A 19,976-nucleotide genomic window follows, 5' to 3' on the forward strand; every position below is an offset into this window, starting at 1 on the left:
TGTTTAGACCCAAATGTTGGACTTGTAGTATGTTCTTTCCTAGAGCAGTCCAAATCCTTCAGTGTGGAAAAGGATTTTTGATGCACTTATTTATTTCAGATGAGGTGAAGGTTATTGTTGGTAGAAGATATCATAGTTTTCTTTCTTTTTCTCCCTCAGTATCAGGGAGCAACTTGGGGTTTTTTTCCACTAAATGTAGTAACTTCTGTAGGTTCATCACAAATTATGTTGTTATTGTTGTTTTATGTAAATAATATCCATTGTCAAGAGTTGCAGCCAGTTTTTTCTAACTATGCTTTGTTGCAACTCATTTGTGTAGGTGACTTGGTAGCTTGCCTTAACTCTCCCAACTATGAGTACAACTAAGCTTATGCTGCTTCGTTTTAGTTGCTTCCTTTAAATGATGTTAATGGGAGTAAATATTTGAGGGTGAAGTAGTAATCACATGATAGTTGTTGGATGATACTGAATATAGTCCTTCCTAAACTCCCAAAAACATTAAACTTGAGTTTCAAATTCAGTTGCTTCAGTACTTAAAGTTCTGTGTGAGGATTGCTGCCGCTCCTGAGACTCGTAATGAAAGAATGCAAACCTTTACTGCATAGCAGAACCTCTTACATCTGTGATGATTTAATGGGAGGACACAAGGAGAGATTGACGTGCTTTTCATAATTATAAAGACGGTGATCTTGAAGGAACTAAAAGTTTTAAGTTCTCTAATAAAAGTTAAACGTGCAGTGACTCAGGTCCTCCCAAATACTTATTAACTTGCCCTCATTTTTGGCTGCTTCCAGGGCTTGACTCCTTTTTAGGTTGTGTGACTGATGTGGTAAATGTATCTCACCAAACATGCTGCTGTGTTTACTGCCTGTATCACAGAGGCACAAGTTATCCCATAATTGGTAGTGATCATCCTTGGAAATACAGCTGATAGCTGAGGAGGGTAGCTGCACAACCTTGGAGAATTGCAAAGGTGGCCATTCAGTGTCAAAATAACGCTGATCTGGTTACTGGACTACAAGAAGGTATTTTGAGGATTTCAGACAAATGACAAAACCCAAAGAATTCAATTTGCCACAGGTGGTTGTTGTCAGTGGCTCCCTGAAGTCTGAAAGAAATGCACTAATAAAGCTTCAACACAGGGAAGTGCTTAAGGACAAGCATAAGACCCATTGAAGCCAGTAAGAGTTAAACAAGTGCGTAAGTTCTTGGCACACTGGGAATAAACAGCCGAACTAGGATCTCGGGGCAATTTAGTTTCATTTAATTCAACTTCATGCTTTATCTTTAAATGTTCTAAGAAAAGATCTCTATGTAATGTATTGTTTTCAGATGGTGTGCTTACGAGAGAGAGAGCAACGAATACTTGGCCTTCATTTCATTGGACCAAATGCAGGCGAAGTTATTCAAGGATTTGCTCTTGGAATCAAGTAAGTGCAAAAGAATGTCTCTAGCTTCTAAAGCCTGCTTTTTAAGTTATTGTAAGATTATAAAAGATAGCTGCCTAGTTTTGGCAGCACTATAAAGAATTCAGGCTTTTTGTTACTTTTATGTAGCATTGCACATTTTTCACTAAAAATGCTGCAGTTCTTCATTAAGAGGCACTGGGTTTAGTTACTGCAACACTGGATATAGGTAATGAAGAACTGAGGAAAATACAATGTTGGCTTGATACAGTTAAAGCAAAAAATAAAATGGTACACTGACTTACTGATGTTAGTTTCCTCAGAGTGTAGATTCTTTTGCATTCTGTGCACATCTTAGGAAAGCACTGTCATTTTGCAAGCCACTTCCTTAAAAGGATGTTTGTGCTTTTCATAAAAACCTTTCTTTGCCTAGGCCAAGCATTTCCTTTCCTAATCTCATCTTGAAATGTGCACAGCTATTGCACCTCAAGAGGTCAGCAAGGACTTGCATGGTGTTTTATATTTCTGAGGTATAAACTAACCATAATACGATAAAGCAAGAAAGAAACCTCTGTAGGATGATAGGAGAGATGAGATATTTTTGTCTGGAGCAATCTGATAATAGCAAATTTACCCAAGCAAGTAAACCTTTAATCTGATCATGTCGGAGATTTTGCTCCAATACTAATAGAAGTCCTGTAGAAGTCCTACCTTTGAAGAAGTAAGGAATGATTCTGGTTTAAGTGGAGAATTCCTACCGTGCCTCTTGTGTGCCACAAGTATTTCTTATTTCTTTTGCATTTCCTTACTGCTAATTCACATCTTAAGAAATGTTGATTTATGTATTTACATTACTAAATTATAGTTTTTAACTCCTCTCTGAAGAAAATGGGCTGAGACAGAAGAAATCCCCCCCCATTTGTGGTGTTAGTTCATTTTCCTAAATATCATCACTATTTTACTGCAGTCTTAAGATTGTGAGTGACTAGCATAAATGAGAAGCAGAAAGGATTAAGAAGGCAGGACCACAAGTATCATGTGAGGAATATCTTGGAAATCACTGATTGCAGTGTACCCTTGGTACACATTTTCAACATATGTTTGTAGTCCATTAATTGCCAGTGGTATAGATTCTAGGACTGCATTTTTAGGATGTCATTGTTTTGAAGTTTTATCCAAAATAACCAGAGAAAAGGAAGCACGTGGACCTGGAGTGCTTTTCTGCCTTGCCTGAGGGAAATTAAAACGTTAGCCACAGCAAGAGGTTTTCAGCAGGTCAGATTCTTGTATTGGTTTCTATTGCATTTCAGAAATTCAGAGCTTTCAATGTTGGACACCCCCCTATAAGAGTTGCTGTTATTTTTTGTCAAAGATTAGGTCTTACTTCAGCCTCTCCAAAGGATGATTTTTCCATCTTCCCTCCCCACTTAGCACTCCAGTAACATCTGCGCTCAGCACTGTGCCTTTTTTTTTTTGACTTGTCAGTGGTTTTTTGGATATAGGTGGGGACACTGGAAAACATTTATGGCTCTCTTCCTTTGTTTTGTGGAGGGAGAGAACATTTATTCCATAGAAAGCTCGAAACAATTCTTAAATTTAGGGCCATTTCAAGTACTCTTACAGCAGCTCAAAGGAAAGTAATCAAGTATAAGAATGTTATGACAAGTAAAAGAATTAAGCAAGTGGGATTTTAGTGCAAGGGGGTTTTGGTGGTGGTTTGTTTTCAAATGAGAGGATTTTTCCTCCTGCTTATAATATTGATAATTTCAGTGTAAGCTCTACACTTTGTCTAAGATCATGGAAGAATATTCTGGTATTATTTCCTTCAGCAGATTCTTTCCAACAATCCTAATTAAGATTTTCTTCCTCTGTGTGTATGTGTCTGTTTTTCCATCTGGAGTCATAGTTAGCAAAGCACACATGTATGTACAAGAAAAGCTGAAGGCTGCAGTTTTGTCATATGTTTTTACCATAGACTCATCTGGGACTTAGGGTGAATTGCTTCATTCTCTGTCCCAACTGTTATGACAATTCTTCCCTCCCGAACAGTGTTGTGAAGCTGGGCATTTAAATGTTGCATCAGTGCCTGAGAAATAATAGACAGCATTGTCCTTGATAAAATGAACGAGAATAGAGTTTCTTTTATTTAGGACATTATGGCTACTTGAGGTGAATAGAATTTGACTTGGTGGGTCTTTTATTATTTTTTTCTGTAGATGTGGTGCTACATATCCTCAGCTAATGAAGACAGTTGGCATTCACCCTACCTGTGCTGAAGAAATTACCAAGCTGCACATCACGAAGCGTTCTGGTTTGGATGCTACAGTCACAGGCTGCTGAGGTTAAATACCATCCCTGGGAAGAAAGAAATTAAAAAAAAAAAAAGCACAAGATATATTTGTAAAGGAAAGGGACACTTAGGGTTCAAACAACTTTAATGGCTTGAGTTTCATGAATCTTTCTCCTTCCCCTGCAGGTAGCTTTTTTTCTCACAGACAAAGAACTTGTCCTCACACCATCACAGTTCTAAAACCAATGCAGTCCTGCTGTAACAAATCTCTCAAAGGGCCTGTATCTCTTCTTTTGCTGGGAACTAGGCAATAATCACAGTTTTATATAAGTGAAGCCAGGGACATCTGAGGTCATCTACAAATTGAACAGTTGTCATCCGAGTTTCTCAGTTGGCATGACTCACCGCCAACAGAAGTATCCTACATAATAACCATACAGATGCTAGGAACTGGACAGGGCCTCCCTTCAAATTTTGGTGATGATCCTCTCTCCTCAATACTTGGATAACTCATTGCTGATCCTAGTCTTTAACACTGAGACTGTGTACTCACTAGTAGAAACAAATTCCCAGTGTCTAACAGTGTTTAATCTGTCATCTTTGGTTGTTGGGTTATTTGTTTTGGGGGTTTTGTGTGTGTGTGTGCTTTGTGGGGGGGGGGTTTCTTTAAAATGTACAGGAATTTAATAGAAAATCACATATCACTGGGGCTGTGCTTCTACTGGATGAATCCCAATGGATTAATCAGTTGGCAGCCTGGTCATAACATTATGGTGATGGCTGAGAAAGAATGAGCTCAGAGGTGCTAAAGAAAGAGTTGAGTTTTACGATGACTTCTTTGCCTGCTTTTGAAATGTCTAATTCAGTTCAGTGCAAATTAAATTGACACATCTCATAAATTACTACTTGAACACCATCTATTAAGCAATGCTGACAAGTAGAATCAAAACCACTTAATAATCCAACTCAGGCAGCATTTTCTGGTTTAGAGAATGCGGAAATCTGGCTGACACACTGATGAATTTTGTTGGTTTGCTTTTAAGATTTTCTCACTGATGAGCTGGATACTACGTCGGAGTGGCTTTAATTAAATATTTTCCTAAAGGGAGCTGTATTAAACAGTCATCTAGAAAAGAAATAGACCTGCTCAGAACTAAGATAGAAAAGAACCACTTCGTGGGGTTTTTTCCCCAGTATTGGCCAGAGTAGGAAAACATTCACGTGTTGCAAATTTCTGCTCCTTTTCCTGCTAACCAGAAGGGGGAGATGCTGTCTAATTTGTAGCAGTAAAGAAACGGTAATCTGATCGTGAAGCTTCTTTTGCCGAGCGCTGTTAAACAGGTAGCCTGACAAAGGCAAACATAAACCAAACAGGACTGAATTTCAATCCGAGCTGCAGTTGCCAACGTTTTGCTATGTAGAGTCACACAGTTTATTGCACCTTTTACAGCAGAGTAGGAAAAGAGATCAGTTTGAGGTGAAACAAAGTGTATCTTTTTTGCAGCTAATTTATATCAGTGTTTTTCTGTGTGGAGCTTCGTATTTTCATAGCTGTCTCCTCTGCTTGTTGCCTGAAAATAGCCTGATGATCATGTATGTCTTTGCTAGTTTTGTTTGATTGCTATTTCTGCTGCAGCATGCAACACAGACAAGAGGTTGGTTTATTTCAAGTGTGCAATCTTTTTTGCCATCTATCAAAGAAAATCTTAAACAGTGATCAGAACTTCCTTCTAAAATATGATGTAATAGCATTTGCCATGCTCTCGTTGATACTGGAATACTCAGTTTTCAACTATTTGTTCTGAGTTAACGACAAAGCAAATCTTAAATGCTTTCTTTACAAAATTTTTTTGATTTTTGGACTGTATTTGTGGTTCATGAAAGAGGAAGCAGTGATACAGTTTGACTGTGAGCAGCATTCCCTGTCAGATCTGTTAATGCCATTTTTCATCTGTGAAGTCATCCATAAGTTTGTAGTTGAAAAGAAATACTTTGAGTGCAAGTGTAGTTGAAACACTGCCTGAATATTGTAACTGCCTTTAGAAGAAATGATGAAAAGTTTTTTATCTGTATATAAATACGTGCATACCTGCACATTCAGAGGTTCCTGTTTCCTTTAATACAGGTCTTATGAGTATGATCCAGCCAAAACCTCAAATTTTCCCAGCTAGTTTTTAAAAAGTCATGGTAAAATGGAGGGGTTTAAAAAGGTTTTACTTCCAAACACGGAGATCCTGAGCACCTCAGGTTTTGCTGTGAGAAACATCCCACCTCTGACTTAACTGTAATGTGTATGCGTGCAAGATTTTTTTTCCTTAATTATTACCTATGATAGTTCCTTCTGTTCCCATAAATGAAAACATTGACATTTAGCCATGTGAAAGCTGCTTCTCTTTTCTGTCCTACCTATGCATCCAGCACTGACTTGTCTGCCCCTAGAGACAAATCAAAGATGAGTTGATTTCATTCATCATAAAGTTCAAAATGATGATTTGGGAGAAGTAAAGCAATCTCAAGGAAACATGTCCTCAGAGTATATGAGCTGTTAAACTGTGGTGTTCTCAGAAGTAATAGAGCTCTCTTGGTTTCAGAATTGCTGAGTGGACTGCATGAAAACTCACCCTGTGTCTTGATCAGCAGCCTAGTTCTGTTCCTCAGTTAGTGGGAAATGTTGTTGCCCCGCCTGAAGTAGAACTAAACATACATTCATACCCACCTAGCCCTGATCAGAATCGACAGCAAGACAGAATAATGACAACTACTGTGATTGTGCTTTTTTTTTTTTCTTGAAGGATTCACCAGGGATGGTCTTTAAGAATTGTTTTTAGAAGCCTGACTGACAGCAACTGAAATGACTGATGTGCTCTGCAGGTTACTGATTGCATGTGAAAATGCAGAAAAAAAATCCATGTAGTCAGGCTTCTCCTCAGGATGCCAGCTGATGAGGGCTTGTTTGTCAAACCACACCATGGTGCAAACAAGTCTGAGAATTGCTGGGTCCATCATATGGATGATCCCAATGTTTATTGTGTTGTGACTTAATTAATAAAGTTTTTTTTCTAGAAAATGTTGGATTGTATTTGTTTAATTTTGTACATATGACTTCTGCTTACAGAAGATTTCTTTTTTGATCTTAATGCTGGTTTTCTTCGTTGAGGTTACGTGTTCAGAAAATGAAGAAGTAGATGGACTCTGATGTCCCCATCATAAGAAGGACACAGAGCCATTGGAGCAAGTCCAGAGGAGGGCCACAAAGATGATCCAAGGGCTGGAGCACCTCTGCTGTGAGGGTAGGCTGAGGGAGCTGGGCTTGTTCAGCCTAGAGAAGACTCCGGGGGGACCTTAGAGCTGCCTTCCAATACCTGAAGGGAGCCTATAAAAAGGCTGTAAAGAGACTTTTCATAAGGGTGTCTAGAGACAGGACAAGGGGGAATGGTTTCCAGCTGAGGGTGAGTAGATTTAGATTGGAAGAAGTTCTTCAGGACAAGGGTGGTGAGACTCTGGAATAGGTTGCATAGGGAGACTGTGGATTACTTCTGCATTTTTAATGTTTTTACTTCTTGGAATGTTTCATTACAGCTTCTAAGTTATTAGGGTAGCCAGGAACAGTGGCTGTAAAAAGGGAATAACGTAAGCATAATTCTTCATGCTTTTTTCTCATTTTCACCTATCACTTAGTCTTGAAACAAAACAAGAATAACAGAGAGGCATATAGACAATCTTTATAAATTAGGAATTGAATGACCTGCATTAGTTATGATATAAAGATCGCTTGTTCTCCCCGCTAAAATATTCTGTCCAATTAAGTTTTGCCTTTCCCATTGCACTGCATGTCACTTTTCCCATTCCCATGCACTGTATGTCGTTTATACCTACTGGAAAATGTTTCTACAGTTTACATTATTCCAGGCTGGGGACTGGAAAAGACATTTCAGTACAGCACGTGCACTTTTTGTGCTAGCGTAGTTATTCAGCTAAAAGCGGAGATGCCGCAGTGCGAAGGATTTCAAACCAAAACAGTTGCACATTGTACAGACTTGAGTTTGAAGGCTTCCCTTCAGAGGCTTGTGCCTATCCAACAAAGTAGGCAATTTTGTGCCTGTATAAGTTGGCATCTGTCTAAATCCCAGTGAAATCAATGTACTCAAAATGAAGGTTAGCCATTAATTTCAGTGGGATGCAAGTATGTGTCTTAAGTGCTTTGTTAAAGGGGAATCAATATAAGCTACATGCCAAAATGTCTTTCATTATTACAGTCGGGGAGCAGACTGCAATTATGATTCAAAACATAAAAGGTACAATAGACAACTATGATTAGGCAATGAAATATGCCTTTAATAAGCATAGTGCAGACAGTTTCTTTTGCAATAAGTAAACTTGTATAAAATTCATGGACTTTTTTCATTCTTTCAGATCTCTGTGCTCCCTTTTTTAAAAGAGGTTTTTGAGTTTTATGCACAGTTTTCCTGATGTCCTTCCAGCAGAAAGGCTGTGTTTGCATGCATTTATTCTAGTGCCAAACCTGAGTTTTACTGGGAAGAGAGGAACCAGCAGAGCAGAGGTTTTTTTTCCCCCCAGGGTAGCATGCATCAGATGCACTGTCATTACTTCAATTGATTTTTTTTTTACTTTCTTTTTTTTTTTTTAATGGAGTATTTCTGTCCACTACATGTCAAAGAGCTAATTATGCTTCTGTTGTGGCACTCAAAGTCAATATTGTCAGCTGCTCTTAGTTCTAATCCTCTACACTGAGTTTTGATGGGCCAGGTGAAATATCCCCTTCAGCACCTTACTGCAGTTCTTGTCAATCATCTTGCCATGAAAAACATGCGTATTACAAATACTGTGGCAACACTGCATCTTATTTCAGTCATTAATCTTACCTGCACCTTAAGAAAACACCTTTTCAAGTACTGATGTCTATTTGGGATGTGAACAGGATCCTATTTGCTGTGGGAAACGAAAATGACCTAATCTTGAATGGATGTAATGGAACACTTTAGCCATGGCAGTATTTAGTCTTACTACTAAACCACCAGCCTAGCAAAAAAGCTAGGTGAACTGGTGCAGAAATTAAGCAGAATATCTCATGACAGAGAAGGACAGATTTAGGCTGGATGTTAGGAGCAAGTTCTTTACCATGAAGGTGATGGAACACTGGAACAGATTGCCCAGGGAGGTAGCTGAGGCTGTTCAAGGCCAGGCTGGACAAGGCTCTGAGCAACCTGATCTAGTGGAGGATGTCCCTGCTGGCTGCAGGGGAGTTGGACTGGATGACCTTTGTAGGTTCCTTCTTAACCCAAACCATTCTATGATTCTATGGTTATAAGTAAGAAAATTCATATTTGTGTAATTGTAAAGTTACTAATTTCAAGCACTGTTGGAGTTAGGAGAGCATCCTTTCTGTAACCCCTAGACTTTATTTGCAAAGAGCACTGTTCTCTGAAGTCCATGTCTAAGCCTGGTACTGTGCATGCTATTTTTTTTTCTGTTGTTGTTTCTTGCAGACAAGATCTAGCACATCTAAAATCTTCTGGTCCTACAATGGAAAATTAACATCATCCCTAAGAGGCTGGAATATAAACTAATAAGGCAGGTTTCCAGAATCTGATTGCATCAGTCAGAAAGATACAGTATGAAGAGAAAAGTGAATATCCCCTGGGGGGTTAATGTGGAATGGATACCAGTCTTGTTTGAACAAGGTGCTTTGCATTTTTAGGTAGGTAGAGGTATTGGGAATTGCAGCCTGTCAGAACCAGCATCTCTAAGGGGGGTGGAATGGAGTGCAGAACTTTTCCAGGTACAAATATCAGCAGTTTATGGTAGAATATGTAATATATTAATACAATAATTTAAAGAAACCCTTTATACTCCATGAAAGATGAACTGTGAAGATACTCACCTGTTCTTTGTCTTCATATCGTATGAAGACCAGAGAGACTGTTGGGATTCTCTTTACTTTAAAGAAACATGGGAATCAGGCTTGTTCTCCCTTGTTTCAGCATAAATCACAGAATCACAGACTATTAGGGGTTGGAAGGGACCTCAAACGATCATCCAGTCCAACCCCCATGCCATGCCAGAGCAGGATCACCTTGGGCAGGTCACACAGAGATGCATCCAGGCAGGTTTTGAAATTCTCCACAACCTTTCTGGGCAGCCTGCACCAGGACTCTGGCGCTCTCACGGTGAAAAAGCTTTTCCTTATGTTTGTTTGGAACATCCTCTGCTCCAGCTTGCACCCATTGCCTCTTGTCCTATCATTGGACATCATTGAGCAGAGCCTGGCTCCATCCTCCCAATACTGCCCTTTACATCTTTATAAACATGAATGAGAACACCTCTTAGGCTCCTCCAAGCTGAGGAGACCCAGCTCCCTCAGCCTTCCTATAAGGGAGATGGTTTACTCCCTTCAGCATCTCTGGGGCTCTGTGCTAGACTCTTTCAAGCAGTCCCCTGAGGTCCTTCTTGAACTGAGTGGCCTTTACCTCCCTTGTACTTTCCAAATCTGGAATTGCCATAGCTCCAGAGGTGGCAGTTCTATATAAATCCAGTCCTTAGCTGTGGTGTAGTCCCCAGTGAAAAATAAGAGACCAATCATTTGTGAGTGTTTACAGTTGGATCTTCTGAAGATCGTCATCTTTTCTTAATGACAAAATGTATCAGATTCATGTGCTCAACAGCATCACCTCAGAGTTTCTGTGGTAGTGGCAATGTGGAACATCTGATGGAATCTCTTGTGAAATGCAAGGCCACCTTCTCTTTGACTGTGCTTACTGAGATCTCTAGGGACTTGCATATTTTAAATTGAGTATCAAATTCCTGAAGTGCAGAAAGCTACCCTGGAGTGATGAGATGGTCCATGTTTGAGGCTTAAACATCCTTGTGAGGCCACCTCATTGTTTTACACTCTCATTATGGAAGCCCTAATATTTCCAGAGTTCACAAGCTGGGTGAACAGTTGCTTTAAGCTATTGAGCTGATGCCTAAGAACAGCCCAGGGGGGTGCTCACTTGGATCTACATTATTGATTGAAGCATTCTCCCTCACTGCACTTCACTGAAGTGGAGCCAAGAACAATAAGATAAGAATTAATGTAAGTTGCAAGGGAGTTTCTCAGACTATGCTGCTGCACATTAGCCTGGCTGAAGAGAAAAAGAAGCTGATACTCGAGTCTTTGGAGATGCAAAGGGTCTGGTCAGTCCTTGAAGGGGAAGCACATGAATGGTCCAGTTGTCATCGCATTTTATTTTTCCTCCAACTTTGACTAATGGTGCATTTCCTCTGGCCTCCCACGGGCCCTTCGTGGCTGACTTGCTTTGTCACTCTTCACATCTAGTCACTGCCTTTACTGTCCATGCTGTTCCCATGGCAGAAACCTGGTGTCCTCTGAAAAAACGCACAGGCACAAACCATCTGTCGTTCTTCCCACTCCTCTTTCAAGTGACCACTTCCCATATTGTGTGGCCTTGCAGACTTAAAGCAGTCTGCCTCCCCCCTGCCTGCCTGGAGTACATGCCAACTCTTTCCCTGCTTGATAAGGAACCTCCTGACATTCTGCCTGTAAAAATACTAATGGGCATCTCCCTGTTGATAACCAGCTATGCCTTTTCATTATGTTCATGTGATGATAAGTTGTCTGGATCAACAAGGAGTTGTCCCTTTTGCCACTTCACAGGCAAAGGGTCAAATTAGGTGTGAGTTGTGAAATTAATCACTGCAACAGCAGTTTGTAGTATGCTATGGAGAAAAGGAAAAAAGAAGCTGGAGAATAGAAGTGGAAATCATTGTAGGGCACAAAGAACCAAAGTGGTCATTGGAATGGGCTGCCCAGGGTGGTGGTTGAGTCACCATCCCTGGAGGGGTTCAAGAGGGGATTGGATGTAGCACTTGGTGCCATGGTCTAGTCATGAAGTCTGTGGTGACAGGTTGGACTTGATGATCTTTGAGGTCTCTTCCAACCTTGGTGATACTGTGATCAAGAAGAAAGGAGAAAAGAATGGCTGGCAGTGCTGTACAGGATGTTGAGCTTGGCCTGCATGCTGTGCTGGATTCAGTCTCCTGCACCTGTGGACTGTCAAATCATAGACCAAGGTAGTTCTTGAATATGGTATGAGAGTTCTAAGTAATCCACACCCAAGGTATCTTAGGGAGAGGACACCCAGCTGCACCAGAAACAGTGCTGTTGTGCAGACATTAGTTGATGATGTTCCTTGCACCTCTCTAGATGTGGCCCCACCAGAAGTATGCTCATAAGGCTGGTAACAGGTGCTCTAGGAAACTCTGCAGCTGTGGCCATTAATGCAGGCCAAGCTGTGGCTCAGCTGCATCTGTCAAGTGGACAACACTGATAGTGAAGCTATGCAGACTTTTATCTATAAAAATTAGGAAAAAAAATCAAACACTTCTTTGGTACATTGTGTGAAAAAAAAAATGGGAGCAATTTAGATGCCAAAGATGTCAAAATCTGAACTGTTAATCTGAATTACATGGATCTAGTCTCTGCTGAAAATGAAGTTGAATTGATCTAAATTATAGGTGGAACTTCTAAGCTAAGATTACAGTCCATCCTTCTAAGGCAGTGCTTGACAATATCCCTATGATGTAGGAATAATGTTCTCTGAATCATGCATAGTTTAGACTCATTGCTTGGGGACACAGTTTCTTGGGTCTGTTGATGCCAGGGCTGCACTCACAGCAGTATTTAAGAGAGTTAGAAGAATAGAATAATAATAGAAGAAAGCATGTAGATAAACCTGAAGTTTATGTGTAACCAGAATGACCATGTTTTTCCAGGGCCATTAAGCAAGTTTAGGAGGAGCAGAATGCAACTCAGAGGTCAAACTTGTCAAACACACCAAGAGCTCTGTGTGAATTTGGTTCTAACTTCAGAAACTGGGGAGCTGTGAGGGTAGGATGGAAAGTGAAACTCCACTGAAAAGCTTCCAGTTTGTTTTCTGAGGTGAGAAGCCTGAATGTTGTGCTTAGAATATAAAGCTGAAGGTGTGCTGGGTTGGTTTGAAAATAACAGCTATTCTCATTTCCTTTAATTATTGCAATTTTGGTCTTTTTCCACGGCTAAACCCCAGTTCTTAGCTAGTCAGAATGAACTGGCAGAAGAAATTCACTCTCTTTCATCTTACAGTGTATCTAGCAAAGCAAAAACCAAGACTTTGAACATTAATTCCTATGTCTGTGGCTTGGTTTGCTGTAGTAGGAATTGTGGTTTAAGGGTTTTGTCTTCTCTTACCAAAGTTAATTGTTAATTGCATCATCTTTTCTCTAGCCACTTTCACAAGGAATGACTGCCTTCTGTGCTGATGACAGATCTACCCCTCTGTTATCAGACATTGCTCTTTTGCCATCTCAGTTTCATAACAGTTGCCTGTGCCTGGGAGCCAGTGGAGCAGCCACGCTGGGCAAAGCAGTTCTCTCAGAACAATGGATGACAGAGCGATTCCCTTCCACACAGCTGGGGCACTGTGGTTGTCTTAGTTATCTTCCCCACGGTCCCCCTTCCCCTGCTCTGAATTCTTAGAACGAATCATAAAGTTGCTCTATGAACACACAGGGACAGTGCTATAGCAACTTGAGAGAAAAAAAAACAAACCAATTTTATGGCACTGCTATGCATCACCTTTGTCAAAATTGTCAGGAAAGAGATGATTGTTGCAGGTGGAAGAGACTGCTGGATGACCATCAGAGCATGCACAGGGAATAAATTTGCCAAATTTCTAGTGTTTATGCCAGCAATACTGCTTCCTTTTCTCTCACTACTGTCATTTAAGTCATTTTGCTACAGCTTGCATACTGGCCTCCCTCCTGTGCTCAAGGAAGAAGTGGGTCTGGCACTTACACTGTGCTGAAGTTCTGCAGGGCCCTAGGGGTTCAGTTTGCAGTGATGCAGTTGTACTGGCACAAAATTCTGGAGATGTACCAGCACAAAGCAAAGTTTGTATGGAAGCAGCTTGCTCTGAAAACAGTCTGCAAGTAGCACAGATGTCCTCATGGAGATGGGTTCCCAGGACTAGATCTCAGCTGTGTTAAGAATCAGCTTTGTATTCACGTACCGCCTTGAAATATTGTCTAATAGTTGATTTGAACAATATTTAGCAGAGATCATATTTCTAGTTTGGGATTCCCTTTATCCATCTTTCATTAATACAGGGATTCTCCACAATCAGACCAGCACCGCAGAACAGCTGGATCTATTTTGGCTTGACAAGGGGCATGGGCATTTCTTTATATATATTTATGGCTCTCGTGAACACTCAGAATGCTTTTTATAAATATTAAAAATAATCAAGGGTTCTGGAAAGAATTCTTATTGGATTGCCATCATCTGCAGGAGTTCTTCCATCTTCCTCTAGATTATGTATTACTAGCTGACACTGTGAACTAACTGGTCCAGTCTGGGAATTTCTAGCTATAGCTAGAGGAAAAGGGAGGCAGCGAAGGGAATTGGTATCTCCTGAACATCAGAAAGAGCAAATACAATACAGGCGGCAGCCTGGCTGCCCCTGGAGCAAGTCAGAAGCAAGAAGCTTGCAAGAAGGCACCTCAGAAAGCTCCCCAGAGTTTTACTCTGCCTGCTGCACCCGCTGTGGTTACCCTTGCTAGGTTACTTGCCCTGCTTGTCTTGAGGTAGCTAGAGCTGGAGCATGTGTTTTCCATTTAGAGCTTGGAGGATGCCCAGGTCCGACTTGGCATGCTGTCTGCACTGGGCATCAGCAGTACAGATGTGGAAACCACAAACCCGATTAATATGAGCCTAGAGTAAAAACTCAAATAAGCTTATAAATAAAACCAGACTTGGAGATTATTTGTTTCCATATTAGTCTATAATAGACCCTACTCAATATGTTTGTTTTATTTGGTTTGGTGACCGACATAGGTATTTATATTTCCAATAAAAATTGAAATCAAAATACAACAGAAGAAGTAAGCTTAAATTATTTGTGCAGAAGATGATTGCAACTGTCTGAAGCGTGTAATTCCTTACATGAAATGTTAGCCTGCTTTGAACAGAGATGTCACAAACTCCATATTTAATTTACCATTCTATCATAGCTCCAAATCCTACATTTATAGATTAAAATGGACTCCTAAATGCACTCTAATCCTCAGTGAACAATCCAGAGGTGTTGGATAGCTTGATGAGTCTAATTCTTGGTGTAAGCACCATCTGTGTGATCTTGGGTGAGTCACTAAATGATCCTCATGTCTTAGCTTAAAGTATGACTGTCTTCTTTTCCCCTGCCAGTCTCCTGCTGAGCTCCAGGCATGGTTAAGGACCTTCAGTGTTCATTTCCACAGCTACTCCCGTGCAGATAATTAAATGGTCCAGAGAAGAGTTCCAGAGAACTATCTGAGACAGCAGTACTGACAGATGTTTTACTCGGTGGAAAAGATCTTCTCCTGGGAACTGCTGGCTCTTTACCCAAGGTGAGATTGCCTTGATTCAGCTCCATTTAAGCACATAAGAAAAATCGACGGTTCGGCAGCTAGTTTATTTTGGCTGTACTATGACACTTAGGATGGGACACCTGCATAAAGCCTGACAAGTCTTTGAAGTGAGACTTGTATCAAGGCTTTGTACACATCTGTGGTACATAGTATCTACAAGTGATCAGTTAGGCTTACCAAGCTCTCAGACCATACCAAGGTGACCTCACTGGAATTGTGCTCTTTTCCCCTAAACCTACGAAGTAGAAAATGAAGGGAAATAAGCATTTCCACATGCTAGTTTGGATCTCACATAGGCTATCAAAGGAGCATGCAGCTCTTGCATCCCAGTGGGATGAACCTTGGGTAAGTATTGGAAGTGACTTTTTTGGGCTAGTGGGGCTCTAAGACAAATGAATCAACAAACAGTACTCTCTTCCCATTTTTGCCTTGCAAAAACACAAAGGATAAACTCCCACAGCCTTTCTTAGGATGTCAATGGCAGAGGAAAGACACCAGCAGTTACTCCATTCAGATGTCCAGTTTTTCATTCCAATTGCTTCTCTGGGTTCCTTTTTTATTCTTTTTCCCTCCTCAGCTGGTTGAGCGATGACCTGCTCTTATGAAATGAGTTTTCAGCTTCACAATGGTCCTGACTTCTCATTGTTTGAAAGGCAAAAGGGTCACTCAAAGTAAACTCTCTCATGCTAGACAGTGTTTTTGCACATGGAAATGTTGGAGGGCCACTCTGTGCTGTCAGCCCAGAAAGGCTAGAAGATGCCTTCAGATTCCCCAGGTGCCGCTGTGTTTGTTTTCTAATGTTATTGCACATACGATATCATTAATATTAATGTCCAAAGCTTGTCTGGTCAAACAGAGTCAACACATCTAACCTATTAGTCAGCCACAGGAGGAAAAAAAAAGAAAGGATTAAGTCAACACTGTAAGGAATTAACCCTTTCTATTGCCCAGAGAAGAAATCAAAGATTATGTGACCTCCTTGAATTGCAAAAGGGACTTGATTTGTCTTTCACAAAGTAGTGGAAATGCAACAGCCTGTGTCCTGCAGGAATCAGAAGAGACTGGTAACTTAGAAGACTTCATTCTCTTTCCCATGATATGTGCCATTGAAGGGCAGGAAGTTTCCCTTCCACCCAACTTTCTCTTCTTTCCAATCTCCATTTCCCTGTGGGCTGCCTCAGGTACTGGGCTAGGCTTGGCACGTAGACACAATTAGAAATGTAGGCGCGACTGCATGGAGCAAAGCGTCCAAGTGCTGAGTGAGTTACCAATGGGGCGTAACAAAATGCACAACCAAGTCAAAGAAAAATGGAAAATATTTCATAAAATTCATCTTTGCATCCCTTTTTCCTCTCTTGATATATGGCCCCTTTTTCACAGCTGCCCGGGCCCTGGCCTGCGTGTAAATATGTCAGTGCAGCAATGAGACGGAACACGGTCACAGGAGCGCCGGCGGCTGTTCCCAGATAAAACACTGAGCTGGAGCCCAGGCCTTTATTGTAAATAAAGATCAAGGCAAAGCAGCAACATTTCTGCTCGACTCAAGCCTGCCAAGGTTGCTAGCCCAGCTCCTTTCATGACTACCATATGTCCACATGGATTTCCCCTTCTAGAAAGTGACATGTTACTCTTCTGACAGCTCTGCAGCCATTGCAAGTTCCTCGATACTTTCCATGTGTTGCTTCACAATAACCTGGAAACACTGGTGGTGGATGGGGCAATGGGTGCATGTGTGGGCATGGCAAGGAGAGACAAACTTCCAACTGTTCATCTCTAACACTGCTGTACCTTAACAATGACTTTGCGGGGCCCAGGACACATTAAAGGGTTTTTTGTCTCTGCTCAGTAGAGGGCACTGGATCCTATAAATAGGAATTGATACAGTAAAGCACAAAGGGCCTGATCGCTTTAGCAGATGGGCTAATCTTTTTAATTCTGGATACTGGTGGTATGGGGGGAAAGTCTGTGACTGTCTGTTGTGTGCTGAGGGACAACCATGGCATGTGTTAGCAGGTGATAAAGTCACCTTTTACTTTTTTTTTCTTTTAATTAGTAGCTACGAAGAGCAGTCATCTGGAAATCAGGTTAGCTTAAGCACTAGTCAGCTGACACAACTGAGGGGAAATGCAAGCACTTACAAACTAGAGGTTGAAGAGCCAGGGTGAGGTGGAAAGTGGTTGAATTGTGCAGGCTTGTTCCACAGGTGAACTACATGAGTGGTCTGAGGGGAGCTGGCTGAATCAGGGAGTTTACCCTTCTTCGTAGCCTTTGATCCAAAGGCCCCACAATTTCTCTACAAAGTGATCAGTTTTTCCAGTGAATTTGTCTTGTTCTCAGCAATACCCACAAATAACACTCTGTCAATCTGCCCTGCTCTGCTCCCCTGCTTTTGACACTGAGTTCCCTTTGCTGTGTGCTGGGGTTTGCATTTTCCTCGTTTATGGCTCACATGAGCTATAAGCCAATGAGACTAACAAAAAAATACTAGGAATGTAGGGGATTTTCAGATGACTTTTAAGTTTAGATGGATCTTCTGCATCTATGTTGTAACATAACTCTTTTAATAACAAAAAGTTTTAATGCTAATAAAGAACATATATTAAAAAAACTTCCTAAGCCTTCATCTGCCACTAGTCTAATATGTTGAAGATTTGGCACACTCATATAATTCAATAAGAGCTGAAGTTATTCATTCTCCACACTGACAGATACTGAGTTCTTGAGCTGACCTAAGATGCTTCACTTTAGATGACAGCTCCAAACACAAGTTAATTGAATGCTACCTCAGTATATGCTCTAGATCTGTTGGAGAAAACTGCAGGGTGATGTTGTTTCACAAAAAGCAGAGAGTTATTGAGGCTTTTACACTTCTACAGCCACACATCTCGCTACACCCCAGCAACTGCCAGACACAAACAAGGTTAAATGTGTTGGAAAATGTGGCAGTGGCTTCCAGCATTTGCTGATTCCTGAGCTTAGTGGGGCTCAGGCATGCCTGCCTTGCATAGCAGCAAGATAAGTCTCAGAGCTGGGACAGAGGGGCAGCTTTGCCTTCACACACCCTCTCTCTCACAAGTCTGAGCTCCTGCCTTTGCCTTGGCAATACAGGATGTGGTTCAGGAGCTGCCCATGTGCCACAGGTGGCTGGCCCTTGCCCTGTAGTGCTGTGCTGCTGTTGCCATTTCAATCAGATAGAAGCTAGGATTGCTAAGGGCTGTGGGTTTGGGGTTTTTATTAAATAGGTCAGCAGGCCCTAGCAGTTGGCAGCCATCTCCAGTCTGGAAGCTGTGTGATGAAAGGCTATATTATGGCAGGCTCCAGTGTATCTTTTTATCTGTCCTACTTGGTACGGCATGTTCCAGGTGGAGACTGGCTGGATGCTAGCGCTAAACCCTGCCCTACTGCTTTTCCCTGGTGACAACAGCAGTATCCTGGCCCCTTGTCCTGTGTTTAGATCCCAGCTCCCTTTGCCCTGGAAACTACTGCTCCCATCACAGTTACTTGATATATGGAGACTTCCCGACTTGAGCACGTTATTCTGGGAAGGGATGAACCTGAACTCCTTTTCAGATAAATGTGCTCTCAAAGAGGTTGCTGTAGTCTGTATTAGGTTAAACCTGGTCTGTATTTTGTGACCAGCTTCACCTTCCACTGGTCTGCATTTTGCAACCAGCTTCACCTTCCACTGAAGAAACCTGATATTGTACCTTAATTTCTGGTAGTAGACAAGTAGGTAGGTGATAAACTTGGCCATAAATTGGTTCAGTAGCAATTTCCCTTAGCAGCTTTAAAATGTGGGGCTCCTTGCCAGGTTAATGGGGTACAGGGACAGGACACTTCTGCTGTATCCCCTAGAGTCCTGACATTCTGAGGTGTTGCCTGGCTCAGCTCCTAGATGTGAGAAGAAGAAATACCTTTTACTTCTCCCCCATGATTTCCTGATGTTTGCTGGAGTGGAGAACAGACATGACTCACTGCAGAAGGTACTGCGCAGTGCTCCTGGGCATCTGATCTGCCAAGCAAGGTTGGTAGCATCAGCTCCCATGAGATTTCCCTCTCCCAAGGAAAGGCTGTTGTCAGCCCCAGCTAACTTTCAGAGGCCTGACATCAAACTGTATAGAATTTTGTTAGAAGCTGACTGAAAACTTGGTGCTGTTATTATCTGACACTAGCTGAAACAAAAGCCAAATGTTGATGAATGTCTGATCCGAAAAGTAAACAGTTTGATTTTCTGTTTTTTCTTTTTTTTTTCTTTTCCTTTGCAAGTCAGGGGCCCTCTAGGGTTTTATCTGATTTTGGCAATCTCCTGCACATTTTGGGGCCTGGAGCATGTTTTTAATTGTTACATCATAAAAGTTGCCAAATAAAGTTGAATGCTCCTTAAAAACTCTCTCAATTTTGTGGAACTTCTCAACGGCTTGACTAATACAATAATTACTGGAACTAGGCTATGTTGCCTAGTGGCAAATGGAATTTCTTCATAATGATCCTGTCTGTCATTAATAGCAGGATTTCTTCTTTCTCTCAGCGGGAGAGAGGCCAGAAAGCCATGGTATCTCTCTTTTTTAATGACAGCCAACAGCAAACAGATAAAATAATCAATTATATCTACAGATAGGCAGATAAAGTATAATTTATCATGTCAGAAACAAAAATGTTTTTAATTGGGCTGTTAATCATTTTGTAATTTTAACTATATAGATGAGGGCTCTTTGTGCTCAGACATCACTAATATTTCATACATTAGCTGGTCTTATTATAGCTTTAATAATAGTGTTTACAACTAACTGCCAAAGTATAAAATGTGATTTCTG

At 41.2% G+C, this 19,976-nt stretch overlaps 1 protein-coding gene across 1 annotated transcript in view; it reads left to right on the top strand.

The window, feature by feature from the left end:
* Positions 1 to 3,780, top strand: part of TXNRD2 (thioredoxin reductase 2) — a 29,697-nt gene extending 25,917 nt beyond the window's left edge. The window contains exons 16-17 of the mRNA XM_054172841.1: positions 1,333 to 1,430; positions 3,623 to 3,780. Coding sequence (XP_054028816.1) covers positions 1,333 to 1,430; positions 3,623 to 3,746 — 222 coding nt within the window. The 3' untranslated portion in view covers positions 3,747 to 3,780. The remainder of the gene's footprint in view (positions 1 to 1,332; positions 1,431 to 3,622) is intronic.
* Positions 3,781 to 19,976: the final 16,196 nt, after the last annotated feature.

This window comes from Dryobates pubescens, chromosome 25 (genome assembly GCF_014839835.1).
Source record: "Dryobates pubescens isolate bDryPub1 chromosome 25, bDryPub1.pri, whole genome shotgun sequence".
Taxonomy (NCBI): domain Eukaryota; kingdom Metazoa; phylum Chordata; class Aves; order Piciformes; family Picidae; genus Dryobates; species Dryobates pubescens.